General features: G+C 34.1%; 2 protein-coding genes across 18 annotated transcripts in view; one reads left to right on the top strand and one right to left on the bottom strand.

Moving 5' to 3' along the window:
* The window catches only part of CEP85L (centrosomal protein 85L), a 234,927-nt gene that overhangs the window by 143,264 nt on the left and 73,080 nt on the right, over window positions 1-18,583 (top strand). The gene's annotated exons all lie outside the window — the stretch shown is intronic.
* PLN (phospholamban) lies at window positions 1,284-13,623 on the bottom strand. The gene is made up of 2 exons (XM_005551677.4): window positions 13,527-13,623; window positions 1,284-2,900 (listed from the first exon to the last, which is right to left on the bottom strand). The coding sequence occupies exon 2, from the start codon at window positions 2,801-2,803 to the stop codon at window positions 2,645-2,647; it is 159 nt and encodes a 52-aa protein (XP_005551734.1). The 5' UTR covers window positions 2,804-2,900; window positions 13,527-13,623; the 3' UTR covers window positions 1,284-2,644.

Here is an 18,583-nt window from a genome sequence, read left to right as displayed (position 1 = left end):
TCAAGAACCTTCATTTTAATATAGTGATTCTGATTTGCATTAAACAAATATATATTCTTATCCAATTAAAATATAAAAGGTAACATTAAGCATTTTAAAATTGTTTTTAGTACCCTGTAAATTAAGATAAGAACTTATTCTATGGTAGAACATATTTGAGCGTTTAGTATATTAAATTTTAAAAATAAATTGTTTTCTTGTATCTTTTTCTTTACACTTTGTGATAAAGAATAATTATTTAAAGAGTTTATTCTACTTCATAATTTGAGTTATAGTATTCTGTAATCCTCACAGAATAAGATTTTAATTTTTATCAAAGAATGAAGAACAAAAAAATTAGTTATTTCTGTTTACTGAGAAAAAGATTGTAATGAACAATGTAATCATAGGAGTATGACTAATCCGTTCAAATTTTCCACTTGTTTTTAAGACCAGTGCAGCTTATTATAGAACTTGAATACTTTTTGTGTTGGTAATTTACTAAAACCAGTGAGTTGAGTGTATCACCTGTTATTTATAAGCTTTTTACTTGTTATTAGGGATTTCCAGCTTGTAGATGAGGCGTCACTTAAGAAATCTCTGCCCTTCTGTTCTTCAGATATCCCTGAACCAAACACTTTCCACTCCCCATCTCCAGTACCTCTCATGGGTTCAGAAAATTTAATGGTGTCTCCTTCACTATTGAGTTAGCAACACTTGTGTAAGAAACCAAGGTCAATATTGATGTTATATATTCTTTTAGTAATCATGTTTTAGAAGATATGGTTAATTACACATCCTCTACTCTTTTAATAATAGTTATATTAGTAACATGTCTTCAACTGAAATTAAAATTGTTGGATTATGCAGTATAGGTGTGAACTATTTTAAACTTAATTTTAACCTAAGTTTGGTGAACATATTTTCCAGCACTAAATTTTACTTCAGTTGTTTTATGAGTTATTGGAAGATGTTCTGAAATGATCAGAGGAGAAATTGAAAATTTATTCATCAAGAAAATAATTATAGGTAACATTGCTGCATCTATAATTAAGCTCAGTAGAGTGGCCTACGAAATAGATGCTTGCCATTTGGTTGATAGATGAAGAAAAATAGCTATCTCCTGTTACAGTTGACCCTTGAACAACAAGGGCTTGAATAGCGAGGGTCCACTTATACATGAATATTCTTTTTCCCCACTCTCCACACCCCTAAGACAAGATTGCAAGACCAACCTCTGCTCTTCCTCCCCGTCTTTCTCCTTCTCTTCCTCCTCTCAATGTGAAGACAATGAGAATGACGACTTTTATGTTAACCCACTTCCATTTACTGAATAGTAAATATATTTTCTCTTTTTTACAATGTTCTAAATAACATTTTCTTTTCTCTAGCTTACTTTATTGTAGGAATACAGTGTATAATACATATAACATGCAAAATATGTGTTAATTTACTGTTTATGTTATCAGTAAGGTTTATGGTCAACAGTAGGCTATTAGGTAGTTAAGATTTTGCAGACCCATGGATTGTCAGCTCCCCTAACCCCCATATTCAAGGGTCAGCTGTAGATGTAATAGATGGGCCAACAAGTTCATTTCAAAATATAATCTAAGAATTAGTTAATATTTGGAGAGAGAATTCATATTTTTATTTTTTTTAAATACTTGAGATAATATAATTTTTTGTCACTGGAAATCTTGTATTATTTTCCTTGCCTGCATTGGATGTTAGGTTGGAATGGAAGACAACCTGTAAAATCAGTCTGAAGTCTTAAGGTTTCATGATTCAAAAGATACAGCGTGGTAAACTAGGTAACTCTAGGTCAGATAATTCACTACAGTGTCTTAAATGAAGATTAGATTCTATTCTGTTAGTATATTAGTGATATGACTAATCTCACTGTTACATATTAACCCCCAGTTCTCATCTGTTGATCATATGTCTTAGAACAGATTTATGGTTTACCTACAGGTACTAGAATTCTGTGATTCTTTGAAAAAATTACTTAAGAGTAATTTTATTATGTAAGAGTATGGCCTTACTTTTCCATACTTGATTCTCATCAACTTTAAAAAATGTTAATGTGGCATAGCAAAAATGCAATTTCTGTTTTAGAATGTTACTACAAAGAGTTACTACAGAGTTCTTTATAATAAGATAACAGATGTGAGGAGTCAGTGGACTGTTTTGAATAATGACACTTCATTTGTGTTATTACTTTGATACTTGGTGAAGACTTGAAAAATAGTATTAAAGAAGCTTTTACAGTGTAATATAAGTTATATTCACCTCAAAAGAGTAAAGATAATGCTTTATATATGAAGTGAACTTGTTGGCAGTGCAGTTTCAAAACTAAACTCTTATTTCATCTTCAGAAAAGATTTGGGATACAAATTTGTGAGCCATGTTGAGGAAATCAACAGTTACGTTTTATACACTTATTTTAAAGTTAATTTTTGAAAATAAAGCCCTTTTCATGTTTACAAGATCCAGCAGATGAATACATTTGCTAACAATAAGTTTTAGTCTTAATCTTGACCTTTTCACAAAGAAACTCTTCTACTCAGGAAGTGGTCTGTTTTACAGTATTGTTTTCCCGTCTGCATGGGATGACAGATTTTAAGCTGATGTGGCAAGTTGCAGATCTAGAGGTTGTAGCAGAACTTCAGAGAAGCATCACGATGATACAGATCAGCAAGAGACATATTAAGATGAGACAGAAATTGATAAATAGATTCTGTAGATTTTGACGTGCTTGTTGAGGCATTTCAATGGTTGAGGCTCTTCTTATAGCTGAGCGAGTGAGGTATTGGACTTTCTCCATGATACCAGCAGGAGAGGAAGTCTGAAGTTTTAAGTGATTGAGAGAAAGATAAAAAGCTGGTAGCCAAATATGAGATAACTGTCTTCTTTTAGGTAGCCTGGAATGTAAAAATAATAAATGGATTAGAATAATATATGTAACCTATTATCAGGACAAAAAATACAATGTTGTATTAATTCATCTTCCTCAGCACTATTGTTATTTATAACATCAAGTGTTTCTATAGTCTCTCTCTCTGTCTCTCTCTCTGTCTCTCTGTGTGTGTGTGTGTGTGTGTGTGTGTGTGTGTGTGTGTGTGCGCATGTGTTTCCATGTGTCTCTCTTTCTCCTTTTTTGATGGGGCACAACATGACAGTCTCATTTGTGTTAGGAGTAGTAACTTCAGTCTTTGCCTTTTTCTCCCAAATTTACTACAAGTATTGCAGTAATCCTCAGTGTCATCCATAAGTTCCTGGAAACCAAGACTTTATGCAAAACAACATATAACAAAACCATTTTTACCCTAGGCTGATTGATGTAAATAAGAGGTAAGTTCCTATAGCACATTTCTGGTCACAAGAACATCACCAAACTTCTCAATAAAGACCCAAACACTTCTAATATTAAACGTTGAGAGAAATATGAATTATATGTACATTTAAGAAAGATTAATAAAAACCAGATAGGCCGGGTGCAGTGGCTCACGCCTGTAATCCCAGCACTTTGGGAGGCCAAGGCGGGCAGATCCCCTGAGGTCAGGAGTTTGAGACCAGCCTGGCCAACATGGTGAAACCCTGTCTCTACTAAAAATATAAAAATTAGCTAGGCTGGTGGCATGTGCCTGTAATCCTAGCTACTTGGGAGGATCGCTGGAGCCCAGGAGGCAGGGGTTGCAGTGAGCCCAGATCATGCCACTGTACTCCAGCCTGGGTGACACAGCAAAACTCTGTCTCAAAAAAAAAGCCAACAAAGATAATTACCCAGTATTTCGTGAATCAGTGAGTAACAGTGATTGTGGTGGTCAATTAAAAACATGGAATCAATGTTTGAGAAATACAGTGGGATCTCTGAGTGCTTTTGTGCCATAGCATTTATTGTCATGCATTTGTATGATCACCCTAGACTTTACCAGTTTTTATTTGATAATAATTTGTATTCATCCGTTCATTCATTTTTCAACCCTCTTATTCTGGTTTGGGGTGCTGGTGGCTGGAGCCAATCCCAGCAGTCAAGGAGGGAGGAACCCACCTTGGATAGGAGACCACTCCATCACAGGATACACTCATGTACACACTCACACTCAACCCAGGACAACTTAAACACGCCAGTGAACCTAATGTGCACAGTTTTGGGATATGGGAGGAAACGAGAGTCCCACAGATATGGAGAGAACATTCAAGCTGCACACATACTTAAATGTTATAACAAAATGACATAGAAGGAAATGATGTTATTTGAGGACCTGCTGTATTTGGTTTAAGGTACAGCTCGTTTTGGGTTATTCTTTTGGGTAAAAGTTCTCACATACAGTTTCTTTAAATCTGTTACACTGTAGATGTAATTGGTTTGATCAGTTACTGTATTAATAGCTCCAGAGCCAATCTCATAAAAAGGAAATGCATACAACAAATTGTTCCCTGGATCTTGATTTTAATCCAAAATAAAATAGTGTTAAATGGGAAGTGTTTTACCAAAAATGTGGATTGAAATTGTCATTCCTTTTTATGATTTTATAGCTTTATAGAATGTTATCTTAACTAACATTTTAATAAGATTTGATTTTAAGTACTGAAGACTATCAAGCTTGGAATGTGTAGTAATTATTATTATCTCACCATCTACCACAGACATTTTCTATTTACAGACCTCTACTTAATAGCAGTAGTTTCCATCATGCCTTCTTTCAGAGATACCACAAGCTATTGCTGCCTGTGGGGTCTATACTTTGATGATTAATAAAACAAATAAGAACTTACATGCTATTACAGAAAAATTATATATAGACTGAAAATTAACTGTATTAACTGTCCAGAGATAATGGTTATTAACACTTGGGGGACATTTTGTTTTCAATCAGGATACTTCTGCATCAATTTTGAAATAAGAAAAATAAAAAATAGAGTAAAAAAGTTATAATTAATTGCCAGACATAGTGACTGTTAACATTTGTTGATATATTATTGTTAATCAACATATTACTACCTTACCCCAACTGTCAGATTTTATTTTCTCCTAAGTCTTTTTATACATCTCATAAAAGCCTCTCTCAACCTGTTAGCCCATTCCTGAGAGAGGAAAGTGCTGAAGGGAACAGAAGGAAGTACTGAAAGAATGGCAAAGGGGAAGGTAGGTATCAGGCCTGACCAGTTAGAACCCAACATTTACTTTTACAGAGAAACCGTATGGTTTATGGTGTTTAGATTCTGTAGTGTTCAATAGTTCAACTTGGCTCTATTATATTCTGAATTATATAGTAGACTGGGCCTTTTTTGGCTTGAGACTCTGTCCTCCTTCATAATATTGGTCTGTAGCAAGGAGTTCCAAAAAGCCAACTTCTATCAAATTTTCTTTCCTTAAAGAGTTATTAACAACCTGTGTTTTTCTAGCATGTATTCTTCATTGTCTAAACGGTGGCTAACGGCTGTTATTTAGGTTGTCTGTAACAATTCTACTTAGAAAACAGCAGCTTATAAAAACAGAACTGCCATTTGACCCAACAATCCCGTTACTGGGTATATATCCAGAGGAGTATAAATCTTTCTGCCATAAAAACATACACGTATGGATGTTCATTGCAGCACTATTCACAATAGCAAAGACATGAATCGGCCTAAGTGCCCATCAGTGACAGAGTGGAAATGTGGTCATATACACCGTGCAATACTGTGCAGCCATAAAAAAGAAGGACATCATGTCTTCTGCGGGAACATGAATGAAGCTGGAGGTCATTATCCCTAGCAAACTAACACAGGAAAAGAAAACCAGATACCACATGTTCTCACTTTTAAGTGGGAGTGAGATGATAAGAACTTATGAACACAAAGAAGGAAACAACAGATGCTGGGGTCTGCTTGAGCGGGGAGGATGGGAGGAGGGAGAGGAGCAGAAAAGATAACTGTTGGGTACTGGGCTTAATACCGGAGTGATGAAATAATACACACAAACCCCCATGATGTGTGCTTACCTATGTAACAAACCGTCACACATACCCCCAAACTTAAAAGTTAAAAAAAAGGAAAACAGCAGCTTAAACTTGACGTATATTTAATGATGTTTGTTTGAATTCTTCAGGTAAAATAGAAATAGATTTTCTTTCGTTCTTTATTAAGATTCATCCTTTAAGTTGTTTCTGTTGATAGTTGATTATTATAGATCTAGTGGATTGGAGAATTACGGGAAGATTTTATTTATTTATTTATTTTTTTGAGACAGAGTCTCGTTCTGTTGCCCAGGCTGGAGTGAAGTGGCGTGATCTTGGCTCACTGCAAGCTCCACCTCCTGGGTTCATGCCATTCTCCTGCCTTAGCCTCCCAAGTAGCTGGGTCTACAGGTGCCTGCCACCATGGCTGGCTAATTTTTTTGTATTTTTAGTAGAAACTGGGTTTCACCGTGTTAGCCAGGATGGTCTCGATCTCCTGACCTTGTGATCGGCCCGCCTAGGCCTCCCAAAGTTCTGGGATTACAGGCGTGAGCCACTGCGCCTGGCTGAGTAGTCACCTTTTATGAAGATACGTAGCATAATACAGAGAAGAAAGGAATAATAATTAGCCTTGGTAATTCCTATTTGAATATATGGTTTTGTGAGGTTTTTGGGCTTAGCTGGTCTTAAAAGGTCAGAAATTTAAAAAATTACTTTGAGGCAAAACATGGGAAAGGAGGGAGTTGGCCAGGAGTTTATCATTAAGCATATATACAGGAGTCATCCCCTACCTTGACACTGATAAGTTGTACTTCAGTCACATGAAACATGTCACCTTTCCATAAATACTCCATTCGCTTTTGTGATTTTATTCTTTGCACATGTTGTTCTATCTCTGCCTGGAATGCGTCCTCCACCTTTTGATTCTCTGCCAGGCAAGCTTCAGTTGATTGTTAAGGTTCAGTTTAAATATCACTTCCTGATGAAACCTTTCATTAGTTATTAGGGTGGAATTGGTTGTCACCTCTACTGGTTTTTAATAGGGCTTTAGTGTTATCTATATGAGGATATCTATCAGATTATAGCACAATTTCAGTTTACATGTTTGTATCCCCAACTAGACTTGATAGTTTCCGAAGTAAAGAAACCATGTGTTCATTTAGTATCCTAGTACTTAGTGCATAATTGGTATGTTTCAATAAATCATTAAAGTTAAATAAGGGATTTTTATGACTAAAACTATTAGAAAATTGTAAATAAAAAATAATGCTGTGGGCAGGTCACGGTGGCTCACATCTATAATTCCAACACTTGGGAGGCCTAGGCGGAGGGAACGTTTGAGCCCAGGAGTTCAAGACCAGCTTGGGCAACAAAATGAGACCCCATCTCATTTTTAATTAATTATTTTTATGAATGGATGAATGAACGACAGGGTCTTGCTCTGTCACCCTGGCTAGAATGCAGTTGTGCAATCATGGCTCACTGCACCTCAACTTCCCAGGCTCTAGTGATCTCCCTGCTTTAGCCTCCTGAGTAGCTGGAACCACAGATGGGCACCACCATGCCTGGCTAATTTTTGTATTTTTGGTAGAGACAGGGTTTCACTGCGCTGCCCAGGCTGGTCTCAAACTCCTGAGCTCAAGTAATTCCTGGGATTACAAGTGTGAATCACCATGCCTGGCCCTCATTTTTAATAATAAGTTAAAAAATTTTAAAAATAATGCTGTGATTGGCAGATTAGTTCTAATAACAATTTGTTAGTTGAACATGTAAGCTCTAATATTCTCCTCAAGCCTCTTTCTATCACAGATGAGAAAAATGAGGCTTAGAGGATTCACCTAAATTAATGGTCACCTGATTAACATAATATTAACCTGAACTAGACTTTGTATAAATGGGTTTTTAGTATTTGTGAAATACAAAGATGTGCCTGAAAGAGATGAGCTCTCTGCTGTTTAAAGCATAATTAACATACTTTAAAGATGATCTTATAATCCTACAACAGCTAACTGTTATTGAAAAACAAGAGTTGGTTTCTGGAAACAAATTGGGTATAAAGGAGATGACCAAAAATAGTATCCTGTTTCTTGTCAGATTTAGAAATATGCTGTAATCCTAAAGTTATTTGTAACTGCTTTATAATTTTATGCCTAAACTGAAAACAAATCTGCTTTACATGCTAAAATGTTAATGATACACATTTAATTTATTGGGCTCAATTTTTTACAGTGGTATAATCTGAAATGTGTGGAATCCTAGTTCTATTGAATACCAACATTTGTATGATGATAATTAGGCCAGATTTTGTCCATAGAAGATGGGGTTTCCTGTCATATGTTGAGAATTGAAAACCTTTGTGTGGGAACAGCATAATCCTATTTTTAGAGTTGTCTGTGACCTTTACTACATTATAATTCATGGTTGTCAGATGTTTATCATTCTCTTCTCTGCACTGACAACCACCGTATGAGTTTCCTTTTTTTTTTTAAAAAAAAATAAATTTCTTAACAGCCAAGCTGTTTAATAATTTTTGATGGAAAGCATAGAAAAATAGTTTAGTTTTATTTTCATGTTATCTGATCTTTTTAGAGCATTCTATTAGTCTAATCATAAATAGTTTTGGGATTTTCTGAACTTGTGTCTGGCCTAAACAACCATGGAAACTGAAGTTACTCTCCATCCTCTTATTAAAAGAATGACTATATATATATATATACACAGACACATACACACATATAAATTGGTTGTTTTGACACAAGAGTGGTATTCACTTATAGATGAATTTTAAAATCAATTTATCTTGTAGGCCCTAGAATCAAGAGTATTGAAAACATGAAAGGTGCTTGTTAGGAGTTTGGGTGTAGAAATGCCAGACTCCTGTCTCTTGAGTTGCATGTCAGAGGCAGAAAAGTATCCACAGAGTATCTTATGTCTGTGGATCCATGATTACTCTACTTTTTAGGAGAATGAGAAGAATAAAAATAAAGAACTATTCTTTGTGGGATTTATAAATCCTTTGATTGTTTTCTTTTCCTCAAGAAAAGTGACACCGGAAATTTAAAAAAACAATCAAGTTCAAGATAGTATGGTTTTTTGTTTTTGTTTTTTTTTTGGGTGGAAGAAGGAAATAGAAAAGCCATTAGGCAACTCTAATCTTTTGACTAATGTTGTATACCATGTTAGGCAGCATGTTTGGTGGAAGGTACTATATATCAACTCCTTCAGGAGTCCTTACTTTGTCTGCAGTGAGTCCTGTTGTAGCAATATAATATCAAATGCATTCTTGTGCGGAAGGAACCTCAATAGTCTTCTGAAAACTTTTGGTGGCCTGCTTTATGACTTGCTAGACAATTGATGCTTTAATGATGTTGTATATGCTGAGCATTAATCCCCACCTATACTTTAAGCATGTTCAGTGCTTGCGGAACTTCTCAAACTTCAGCATTTTTGGTGATATGCCTTTTGCTGAAATAATAAATTCCTGGGATTCTTTATATTTGTAGAATTTAGAATTTTGCTTTTCTCCTTTTATTTTTGTTTATTCTTTTACTAAACATGGGATTATTGAAGCAATACTTTATTAAATTGAATTCAAGTAATATCTAAGGCTACAGTCTGATATACTCTAGGATGTTTTTTCCATCTGTTTGGTTTAGAAGATTAGAATTTTCTATAGATTGAATTTGAATGAACAGGGCTTGTCTATATTTGGATTATTTGGAATTTTATTTTATTTTTCTACTACTTTCTGACATTTCCACAGGTAAACGATAAGTGAACGTGTATACACCCTTTTTTGGACTTGTGGTAATAAATTAGGACAGTTCATCATTAGATTTATGATGAATCTGTTGGCTTACAAAAGTTCACTCCAGTGGAGTCATTTTCCTTTTGAGATTGCCTAATACTAAACTTGGACATTCTGTTTGAAGTTACTTTGTGGTAGCAACATTCCAGAGCTTTGTTGGTCCAGACTGGCCGTTTGAAAGAATCTTCAAGCTGCTTCTGTCTGGTTATGAAAATAATTGTATATGCATAAAAATCAATATATTCTCACTCCTAAATTGACCCGTAATGAAGTGCTCCTCATGTTAAGTCTTGAGGAGAATTCATTAAACAACAGCACAGAGAGATTTTTCTCTCTGAAATTGACAATTTAGCTTATTGCTATTGCTACAGTGTCTGTAGGTTTGCCTTCATTATTGTTTTTTAAATATTGAAACAATGCTTTACAAGTTTATTTACAAGTAAAATACTCTTCTTAACCCTGTAGGAGTTGGAACTTCAGAATCTTTTTGGGGGGAAGAGAATATGGGGGGGTAGTATTGAGAAAGGCTTAAGGAGAAATGAATGTCACTTAATAAATGTACCCCCTATTAATGTGAGTGTATTGGTCAACCTTTTTTTTGCGGGGGGAGCAGGGGATGGGGGTTGAAAACTAAAGATGGAGTACCTTTTCAAAGGCACTAGAGGTCCTCAGTTGACTATGAGTATGCTGTACATCCAGGCTTCATTTTCATGTGTTTATTTGGTAACACATGCTTCAGAATTATTCTGGGTAAGAACTTTGATGTGCTATTTCTGCAAATATACAAAGAGACTACATCTTATCTAATTTATGCCACTGTAATTTAGAAGGATTATTTTCTTGATTTTTCTACCTTTAGGTTTACTTTGCTAGTATGATCATTTCTTTGTTAATTCACAGTTTTGATGAAAGTTAGGGATTTTTGTAGCAAATAACAAAGCAAGATTGATTAAACATGTCAAAACAAATAGTTTTGGATATTTAAAATGGTAGAGTATGGGGAGGGGTAATTCAGAAATAAAACTGAGGAATGCTGAGGACTGAGGATTTAAAAGGGAACCTAGAATAAAGTATCGAAATGTGGTTTTTGTGAAAGTTTTGAGGAGATATTAACTTGGATTTTAGGTATCAGATGAATTGAAGGCATGAGTATTTTAGCAATGAAACAAATAAAAGGAAACTTTGATTGATTGGGATATGTTACGGTTTTTTGAAGTCTGTGCAGTTAGTTTGAATTTTATCTAACTGCAGTTATTTTGCTTAACAACTAAGGACATCTGTAATGTTCGTATATTTCTGGTTTTGAAAATGATCAGTAGAATATAATTTAGGCTATTAAGAATGTAATGCCTGATGTACAAATTGAATTTAAGTGAAATGGAATGGTTTTAAATTAAAATAGAAGTTTGTATTCTCTGAATTTGCCTTTTAGAGTATCATTTACAGTGTTTGGGGGCTTTCAAATTTGGTTTATCAGTGTCACAATTTACTTCAAGCCATGCTGGTCAATATATAGAGGATGTGCATGTGGCTTAGTGACAAAACCTAAACTTCTGCTAAGGTTTCCCTGTTTTCTTAGTTATGTGATCTTGAGCAGTTCACCTTTTTGCATCGTTCCTAAATTGTAGAATAGGGATGCAGTATCAAATATATAATTAAGAGGACCAAATAAAATATTTGTGTACACCAGTACATTAGGAAATTGTTCTTTAAGAAGAAGTTTTAATTGGCCCCCCTCATTTCTGGGATTGGTAATATATTGTCTAATTTAGAGAGGTAACTAGACTTTAAAATTTGTTTTTAAATTAAAAATTTAATATATTACATAATTTAGTATTACATGTGTAATTAGTACATTAAAACATTAAAATACATTAAAATTTTCTGAAACCATTGTGTTTATGCAATATTTTCTTATTGTTTCTTAATCTCGCTAATTAAAGATATGATTATATACCCAAATGCGATTATTTTCCTTTATGCCTACTAAAATACAAATAAAATAGATTTGATATTTGATTTTGGGAAATGATAGTGCTGTCACGCCTTTTAGTAAAGCATGTACTCTGACTCTTTCATGTGTTTATAAAACTTAACACTTCTTAATTTAAACATTTTATATTTTTCCCATTTATTTCATCTAACACTTTTTTAAGCACTTATTTTTAAACCACATGTCTTCATAAACAAAGACAATACTTAACTGGCAACTTAAGGTATAGATGAACTATTTGGGACATAATGTATGGTACTACCACATTATGTTTGAAATTTTAACGGTCTCTGTAACTGGAATTTCTGTTAACTGAGACATACTAGTGAGCTAAGGGTAACTTTAATAGAATTTCTGCTCTATCCAGAGGTTGTGTACTTTTTAGAGCAATATGTGATAAAGCGAAATTCTGATACAATAAAATAACTCATGAACACCCAATTTGAAGTGTGAGAATGTAATTTGATATTTGAATAAAAATGCACAAATAAGCATATAAGACACCTACACTGAATGACTTTTGTGTAATAGCAAAGGAAAATTATGAGTATAGAGATATGGAGATGCAATTAGGATACCTCAATGGTAGACAAAAATTATGTTTTTGTATGTCTTAAGGAAAACCGCTTACAGAATTACAAAGTTCGTATTTGTAGTGAGCAAGAGAGTTAACATTTGTCATGGGAATTGAGAATTTTAGAGGTAAATTTTAACATATATATAAAATATGAAAGTTAAAATAAATAAAATATATGTAATTTTCTGTAAGCCCTGACAGAGATCTGAGAATGAGGAAACGTTTCATTTACTAAATTGAGGATTGTAACTTAAAGAATAGGGTAGAATTCAAACGGAAGTCATAAAATTGATTGTGGCATCTCCATTCCTGGCATTTATTTTATTTTCTCCTGTCTTTCTAAATCTCAGAGAGGAAATGGAGTAACACTGGAGGATAATAACTTGACAAAATTATAGGCATTAATAGGCAGAAATCCATTTAATCAAATTTGTGTGAAAATAAGATACTTAAGAATATTCATGTGTCAAAATAACTTTTTAAAGTGTCTATTCTCTAACAGATTTTTGTGTGTTTGTGAAAAGTGTTTTAAAATTTCTAAACTTCTTTATGATACAATATTGAATTTAATATCAGTAACTCAATTTATTAACAGCATGGAATTTTTAGAAATGTTTCTTAAAAGGTGACTGGACTTTAGAGGGGAAACATCCTCAAGGGCACTTTAAAAGTAGCTTGTATTATATATTCTTAAGCTCCATTTCATTATTATTCACTGTATGAAATTATGATGATATTGCAGTAGGCATGCTGATAATATGCATGTTTGTAGTCAAATGACTATTCATATTAGTTCAAATGTAAATAACTCAGTTCTGCACTGTTTCTCAGCAGAGCAATAAATAACAAAATTAAGTCATTGTTTTTGTGTGGAGAAATTAAACCACTGCTGCCAAATATGGTAACATAATTGGAAGATTTTTTTAATTGGCAGAAATTCACATTTGAAAAGCAAAATAAAAGTGAAAGTTAAATTAAAATGACAAACAAATAACCAGGATCAAAGATGAATATGACCTTTTTCATTTCAAAGTTGTCTCATTTTTACTGTCACTAAATGGATAAGCATTTATAAATTTAAGCACTTTGTCATGTCATTTTATTGCTTAAGTTTGAACTGATATTAATAAAAGTAACTTATCTTAAAAGTTCAGATTATAGAAATTATAGGAATTAAAGAATTACAGAAAGTAAGAATTACCAAAGTCAGTGAAATCTGTTTCTTACCTTGGCTGCTGTGATCATCACAATATAGAGTATTGTGTTGTATGAAGTCTTATGGGTATTTAGCTGGGGAGTTTTCTGACTCTGTCACCCGGTTTATGGGAACAGTTGCAGTAGGTGGAGGAGAAAAAGTGTTCTAGGGAGGTCTTATGATGTCACATAGGAATTCTGAAGTTTCGATTGGTTAGCCATAGTCTTAGTCTCAGCACAACCAAACTTTAGAACTTCTTACTTTAGGTATGGAAAAGTCATTAACACTTTGTGCTTCATCTTTTGTTTCTAATTTAAAACAGTATATGGCAGATAAATGAAAAAACAAAGTAAATTTGAGGTGGTAGAAAGCTTTTGTTAAAGATTCATGCATCTTCAGGCTTAGAGATAATTGAATATTAATGGTGAAGATGTTGAAGAGCCAAAATAGTTACTACAGGAATTTTAATTATGAGAAAAATAAACACAAGTATAAGCAAAACAACTTTCATTGAATTCTTGCTGCTGTTGCTTTAATACCACGTCTTCATAATGTTAGCTTTCAACAAGACAATAGTGAAATATTTTTACACAATCAAATTTTATACCTATTTTCTTATTTTGTTGTGTGTATGGAAGAAGGAGTGTGTATGAGGAAATCAGGCTAGTAACTGCTTTTTGTTTTAAAAAATGATTTTTATCTTACAGTTAAAGAACTAATAAATGTATTTAATTCATTTGTGTTTTCTTCAATTAGCAGTTTAACAATATATTTGTGAATGGTAATTCTTATATTTAAACTGATACATATAATCCCCCCCAAAATAACAATATGCTACTTTTAAGTATTTAAGATTTTTTTAAACAGTTGCATTAAATTGTTACACAATCTTAATAAATTTTTTATAAACAGATGCAGTATTAAGGGCAACTTTATAGCAAAAAAGAAATAATTACAGATTCCAAATCAGTTACATATCAGTTAATGAGGCTTTATAGGTTTGATGTGTTGAAATTTAAGTTTTGTAATGTTTTTAAAAGGATGTGCCTCATTTAATCTAGCAGGTGCTTTCCTGAAAATTACTATACAAATGAGATACTAGTAAGTGAGGATATTTTGAACTTCCTAGAACAGTTTATCTTACAGTAGAAATGGGGAAATAATTTTTTTGTAAAGCCGGGCATCATTCTCCTCTGTTTATCTAATTTGTTGTCTTACATGTCAGATTTACTTAAGTCACCACACTTGAAAATATTAATTCTTAAATCTCTTCTTTAATTTTAGAGGAGGTACTTGTAATCTTTAATTTTTTAAATGCTTATGACAGAGTGAACTTAGCCCACTTCACTTTCTTATGGGTAACTAAAATGTGTAGCAGCAGCTGCTTATGTGCCCTTAAATGGAGATGATCTTGGCTTCTTCCAAAGAAAGAAAATCCATCTCTAGAGCAAATCATTTGTTATTTAAAGAATCAGCTTAAAACTAAGTGAAAAATAATATTTTAGCAAAGATACTCTGTGAACATTGCCAAGGGAAAATTTACAACTTAAAAGTAAAACCCAAGTTAAGGAAATCGCATGAATAATGTTTGTTACTTTTCTTAGTGCTACAACCATTTTTCTTTCAATCCTTACATAATGAGGATCTCTCAGTACCATCAGTTACCAATGATGATTGATAATATAAAACCTAGAAACCTAAAGAGGTTTACAGTAATTTGTCAGAGATAACCAACCGCTAAAGAACAGACTGAGGATTCAAATGCAGATCTGTCTGTTTATAATTCCTAATCTATTGGCATATTGTGGGAAAAAATTATAATTTGAATATAGCTTTCATTAGAGTAGCCTATAGTAACTAAGAAATTTTTGAGATGAAAATAGGTGCATTCTTGAGCACTGTTAATAGTTTTAGAAAGTCTGCTTTATGTTTGTCTACCAGTTATACATTCATTTGAAATTTAGGTGATAGATCATTGTTCTAAGAACTTCTCATTCTAAGAAAATGGAATTAGTAATACTTAGTTGGATAAACCAAGAAGCTGCCATAGATTGAATAAAATATGCCCTAGTTACCACGAGTTTACAAGTTTACTTAAAAAATATACATAGGCATATATACACCTTAGAAGGATACTAACAACTGTGTGTGACATAGTTGGAAAATGGATTCAAAAAATTAACTTTTATATTGGTATAAGAGTGGGGAGTTTTTGTGTTTACCTTTTTCCTTTGGGTTAGCTAGTGAAGATGTCGATGATGGTGATCCCACGTGGAACTCTAGGAAGTATTATATTTTCATTTTAACTAAACATTGTTTTTATTGCCCAAACAGAAAGTTGTTTAATAGGAGTATTAATGAGTTATAGTGTTATCAGTAGACTGTTCCTCAATGATTCCTCAACTAGAGGCTGGAAATTTTTTTTGAGGTGCTTTGTCGCAATCTTCATTTGGAGTCACTATAGTTTGAATGTATTTTTGGTCACATGACTTTATACAAATAACTTCCTTAAGCAGCTTAATCTGTGCAGTAGTATTTGTGATGGTTTAATGACACGAAGTGTACATAGTGATTATCAGAGATCCTGCAACAGTGTTCATTTAGTGTTAGTACTTATTTTCTTTTTTCCTTTGGAAGGTGGATTCTTTTTTTTTTTTTTTTTTTTTTTTTTGAGACAGAGTCTTGCTCTGTCACCCAGGCTGGAGTGCAGTGGCCGGATCTCAGCTCACTGCAAGCTCTGCCTCCCGGGTTTACGCCATTCTCCTGCCTCAGCCTCCCGAGTAGCTGGGACTACAGGCGCCCGCCACCTCGCCTGGCTATTTTTTTGTATTTTTTAGTAGAGACGGGGTTTCACCGTGTTAGCCGGGATCGTCTCTCGATCTACTGACCTCGTGATCCGCCCGTCTCGGCCTCCCAAAGTGCTGGGATTACAGGCTTGAGCCACCGCGCCCGGCGGAAGGTGGATTCTTAAGGATAAAGTGTCTTTGAACTTGGATGGGAAAATAATTACAAATTTATTTTTACTAAGCTCTAAATGGAATTTAGTATTTCCTCAGTTTTAACTGAATCCTGGGTTCATGTCTTTACTTTTGTTTTTATATAGTTTTGTAGCATTTTAAATGTATTCCTCAAAAGTATTACTAATTTTTTTTTTTTTTGAGGCAGAGTCTCACTCTGTCACTCAGCCTAGAGTGAATGGTGTGATCTCGGCTCACTGCAACCTCCGCCTCTCGGGTTCAAGCGATTCTCCTGCCTCACCCTACCAAGTAGCTGAGACTATAGGCATGTGCCACCGTGCCCAGCTAATTTTTATATTTTTAGTAGAGATGGGGTTTCACCATATTGCCCAGGCTGGTCTCAAACTCCTGACCTAATGATCTGCCCACCTCAGCCTCCCAAAGTGCTGGGATTACAGGTGTGAGCCACCGCACCCGGCTGTGTTACTTTTTGTAAAGGACACTGTGACGTACGTAGTAATCTTTTATGTTGAGTATTTAAACTCCAGTCTGTAGTGGTGTATCTGGAGGGTAAAGAAGCTTCAAGATAGAACAGTTTTTTGGAAATTTTTGACCAGAACTTAATTTAAGTGATGACTAAATTAAAGCATTTTAATATTTAGACAGATATACAGTAAAATGCAAGCTTCAAATCAATTTTTGTGTTGCCCACAATACATCAAAGATAAGGAGTTTTTTTAGATTAGATCTCCTAGACACCCAGGAGGAAGATTTTACCTAGCTCTTGAGGGTACTTGAGGGCTTGATAATTACCATCTTAAATTTTTAAGCTACGTAGGGGGAAGGACTGGTTCAAAAAACATCTAAGCAAAACTGCAAATGAGAATAGTGGTCTGAGATTGAGAGGATGGAAATTCTCTTCCTAGGGCAACAGGGAGGAGGAAATAAGATTTACTCATTAACTGGGGTGGGGAGCTGTGAATACAACCCAATGATAAAGTAACCTATAAAGCTTAGGGGTCATTTTGGGGAGCTAGTTTCACTTTTCACTTGATTTGCCAGATAATCTGGAGACCCAAACATTTAATTTTTTCATAAATATCTGAATTCTGGACAAATTCTCTTTCCTTATCTTGATGAGGGGTGGAGAAGAGAGTCAAGAGGGGCCAGATGGATTAAGAAAAGGACTCATATAGGTCTACATAATTTTTGGAAAGTTATTAAACATTCCAAGTGATAGAAATGCTATAGCATGCTACGTGGCTTCAAGGAAATTGTTGTTTATCAGTATACAAGTAATATGGAAATGAAAATTTAACATGTGGACGGTAACCACTAGTGCAAGATAACACCAGGAGAAAAAGAAATTCCCAATTGAGAGTCAAATGAGCACGTGTAATAATAAGCAGTATGACTTCTAAGAGAAGTGTATGTTTTGTACAAAGGAAACAGAACCAAAGCCAAAAATAACAAAGGGAAACACATACATCACAAAACAAATTTAACAACAAAAACCAACCCTTAGGTCTCCAGATACTTGCTTCAAAATTCTATAGAGTCCAGATCATGATGCTGTTACATTGTTAAGAAGGTTCCAGTTCAATTTAATGGTTGTAGTGTTTCTCCAGACACATTAAATTTCTTATCTTTGTGGTTGATATCTCAGCCCTTTGAGCTCCTCGCATTCGCAAACTTTGTGGTGGCACCATCACTGATTTTGATACAAAATTGAAATTGGAGGCTCATACCTTTTCTGGGTTTTACCAGACTCCCCATTCACTTAGAAACCAAATGCAAATTGTGAAATATAAGTCTTTGTTCTCATAGCCTGACCAACTGTCCTCTTAACTTTCATAGAGGTTTATTAACTAGTTTTTCTACCCTCCGTCATGACCCTTTCCTACTCAGTTTTTACTCTGATATCCAAGTGCACATCTGATTGTCATTCATATGCTAAGAACTTTTCATTGATTTCTCTTTCAAGATGAAAAACCCACTCTTTACAGAACTACAAAAAAAAACTCTTTCCTGATCTGTCCATTGCCATGTATGCCTCCCATAACGATTTGACAACTCTGCCATTATATGTTATTTCTTCTATCTGAAATATTTTCCTTACTGTCTTGTTCTTA

Source organism: Macaca fascicularis, chromosome 4 (assembly GCF_037993035.2).
Source record: "Macaca fascicularis isolate 582-1 chromosome 4, T2T-MFA8v1.1".
NCBI classification, from domain to species: domain Eukaryota; kingdom Metazoa; phylum Chordata; class Mammalia; order Primates; family Cercopithecidae; genus Macaca; species Macaca fascicularis.
Note: the sequence above shows the minus strand (reverse complement) of the source record. Positions and strands in the feature narration are given on the sequence as shown.

Excerpts from the sequence above, each read along its gene's own strand:
- PLN (XM_005551677.4), bottom strand. The coding sequence starts at position 2,803 with ATGGAGAAAGTCCAATACCTCACTCGCTCAGCTATAAGAAGAGCCTCA.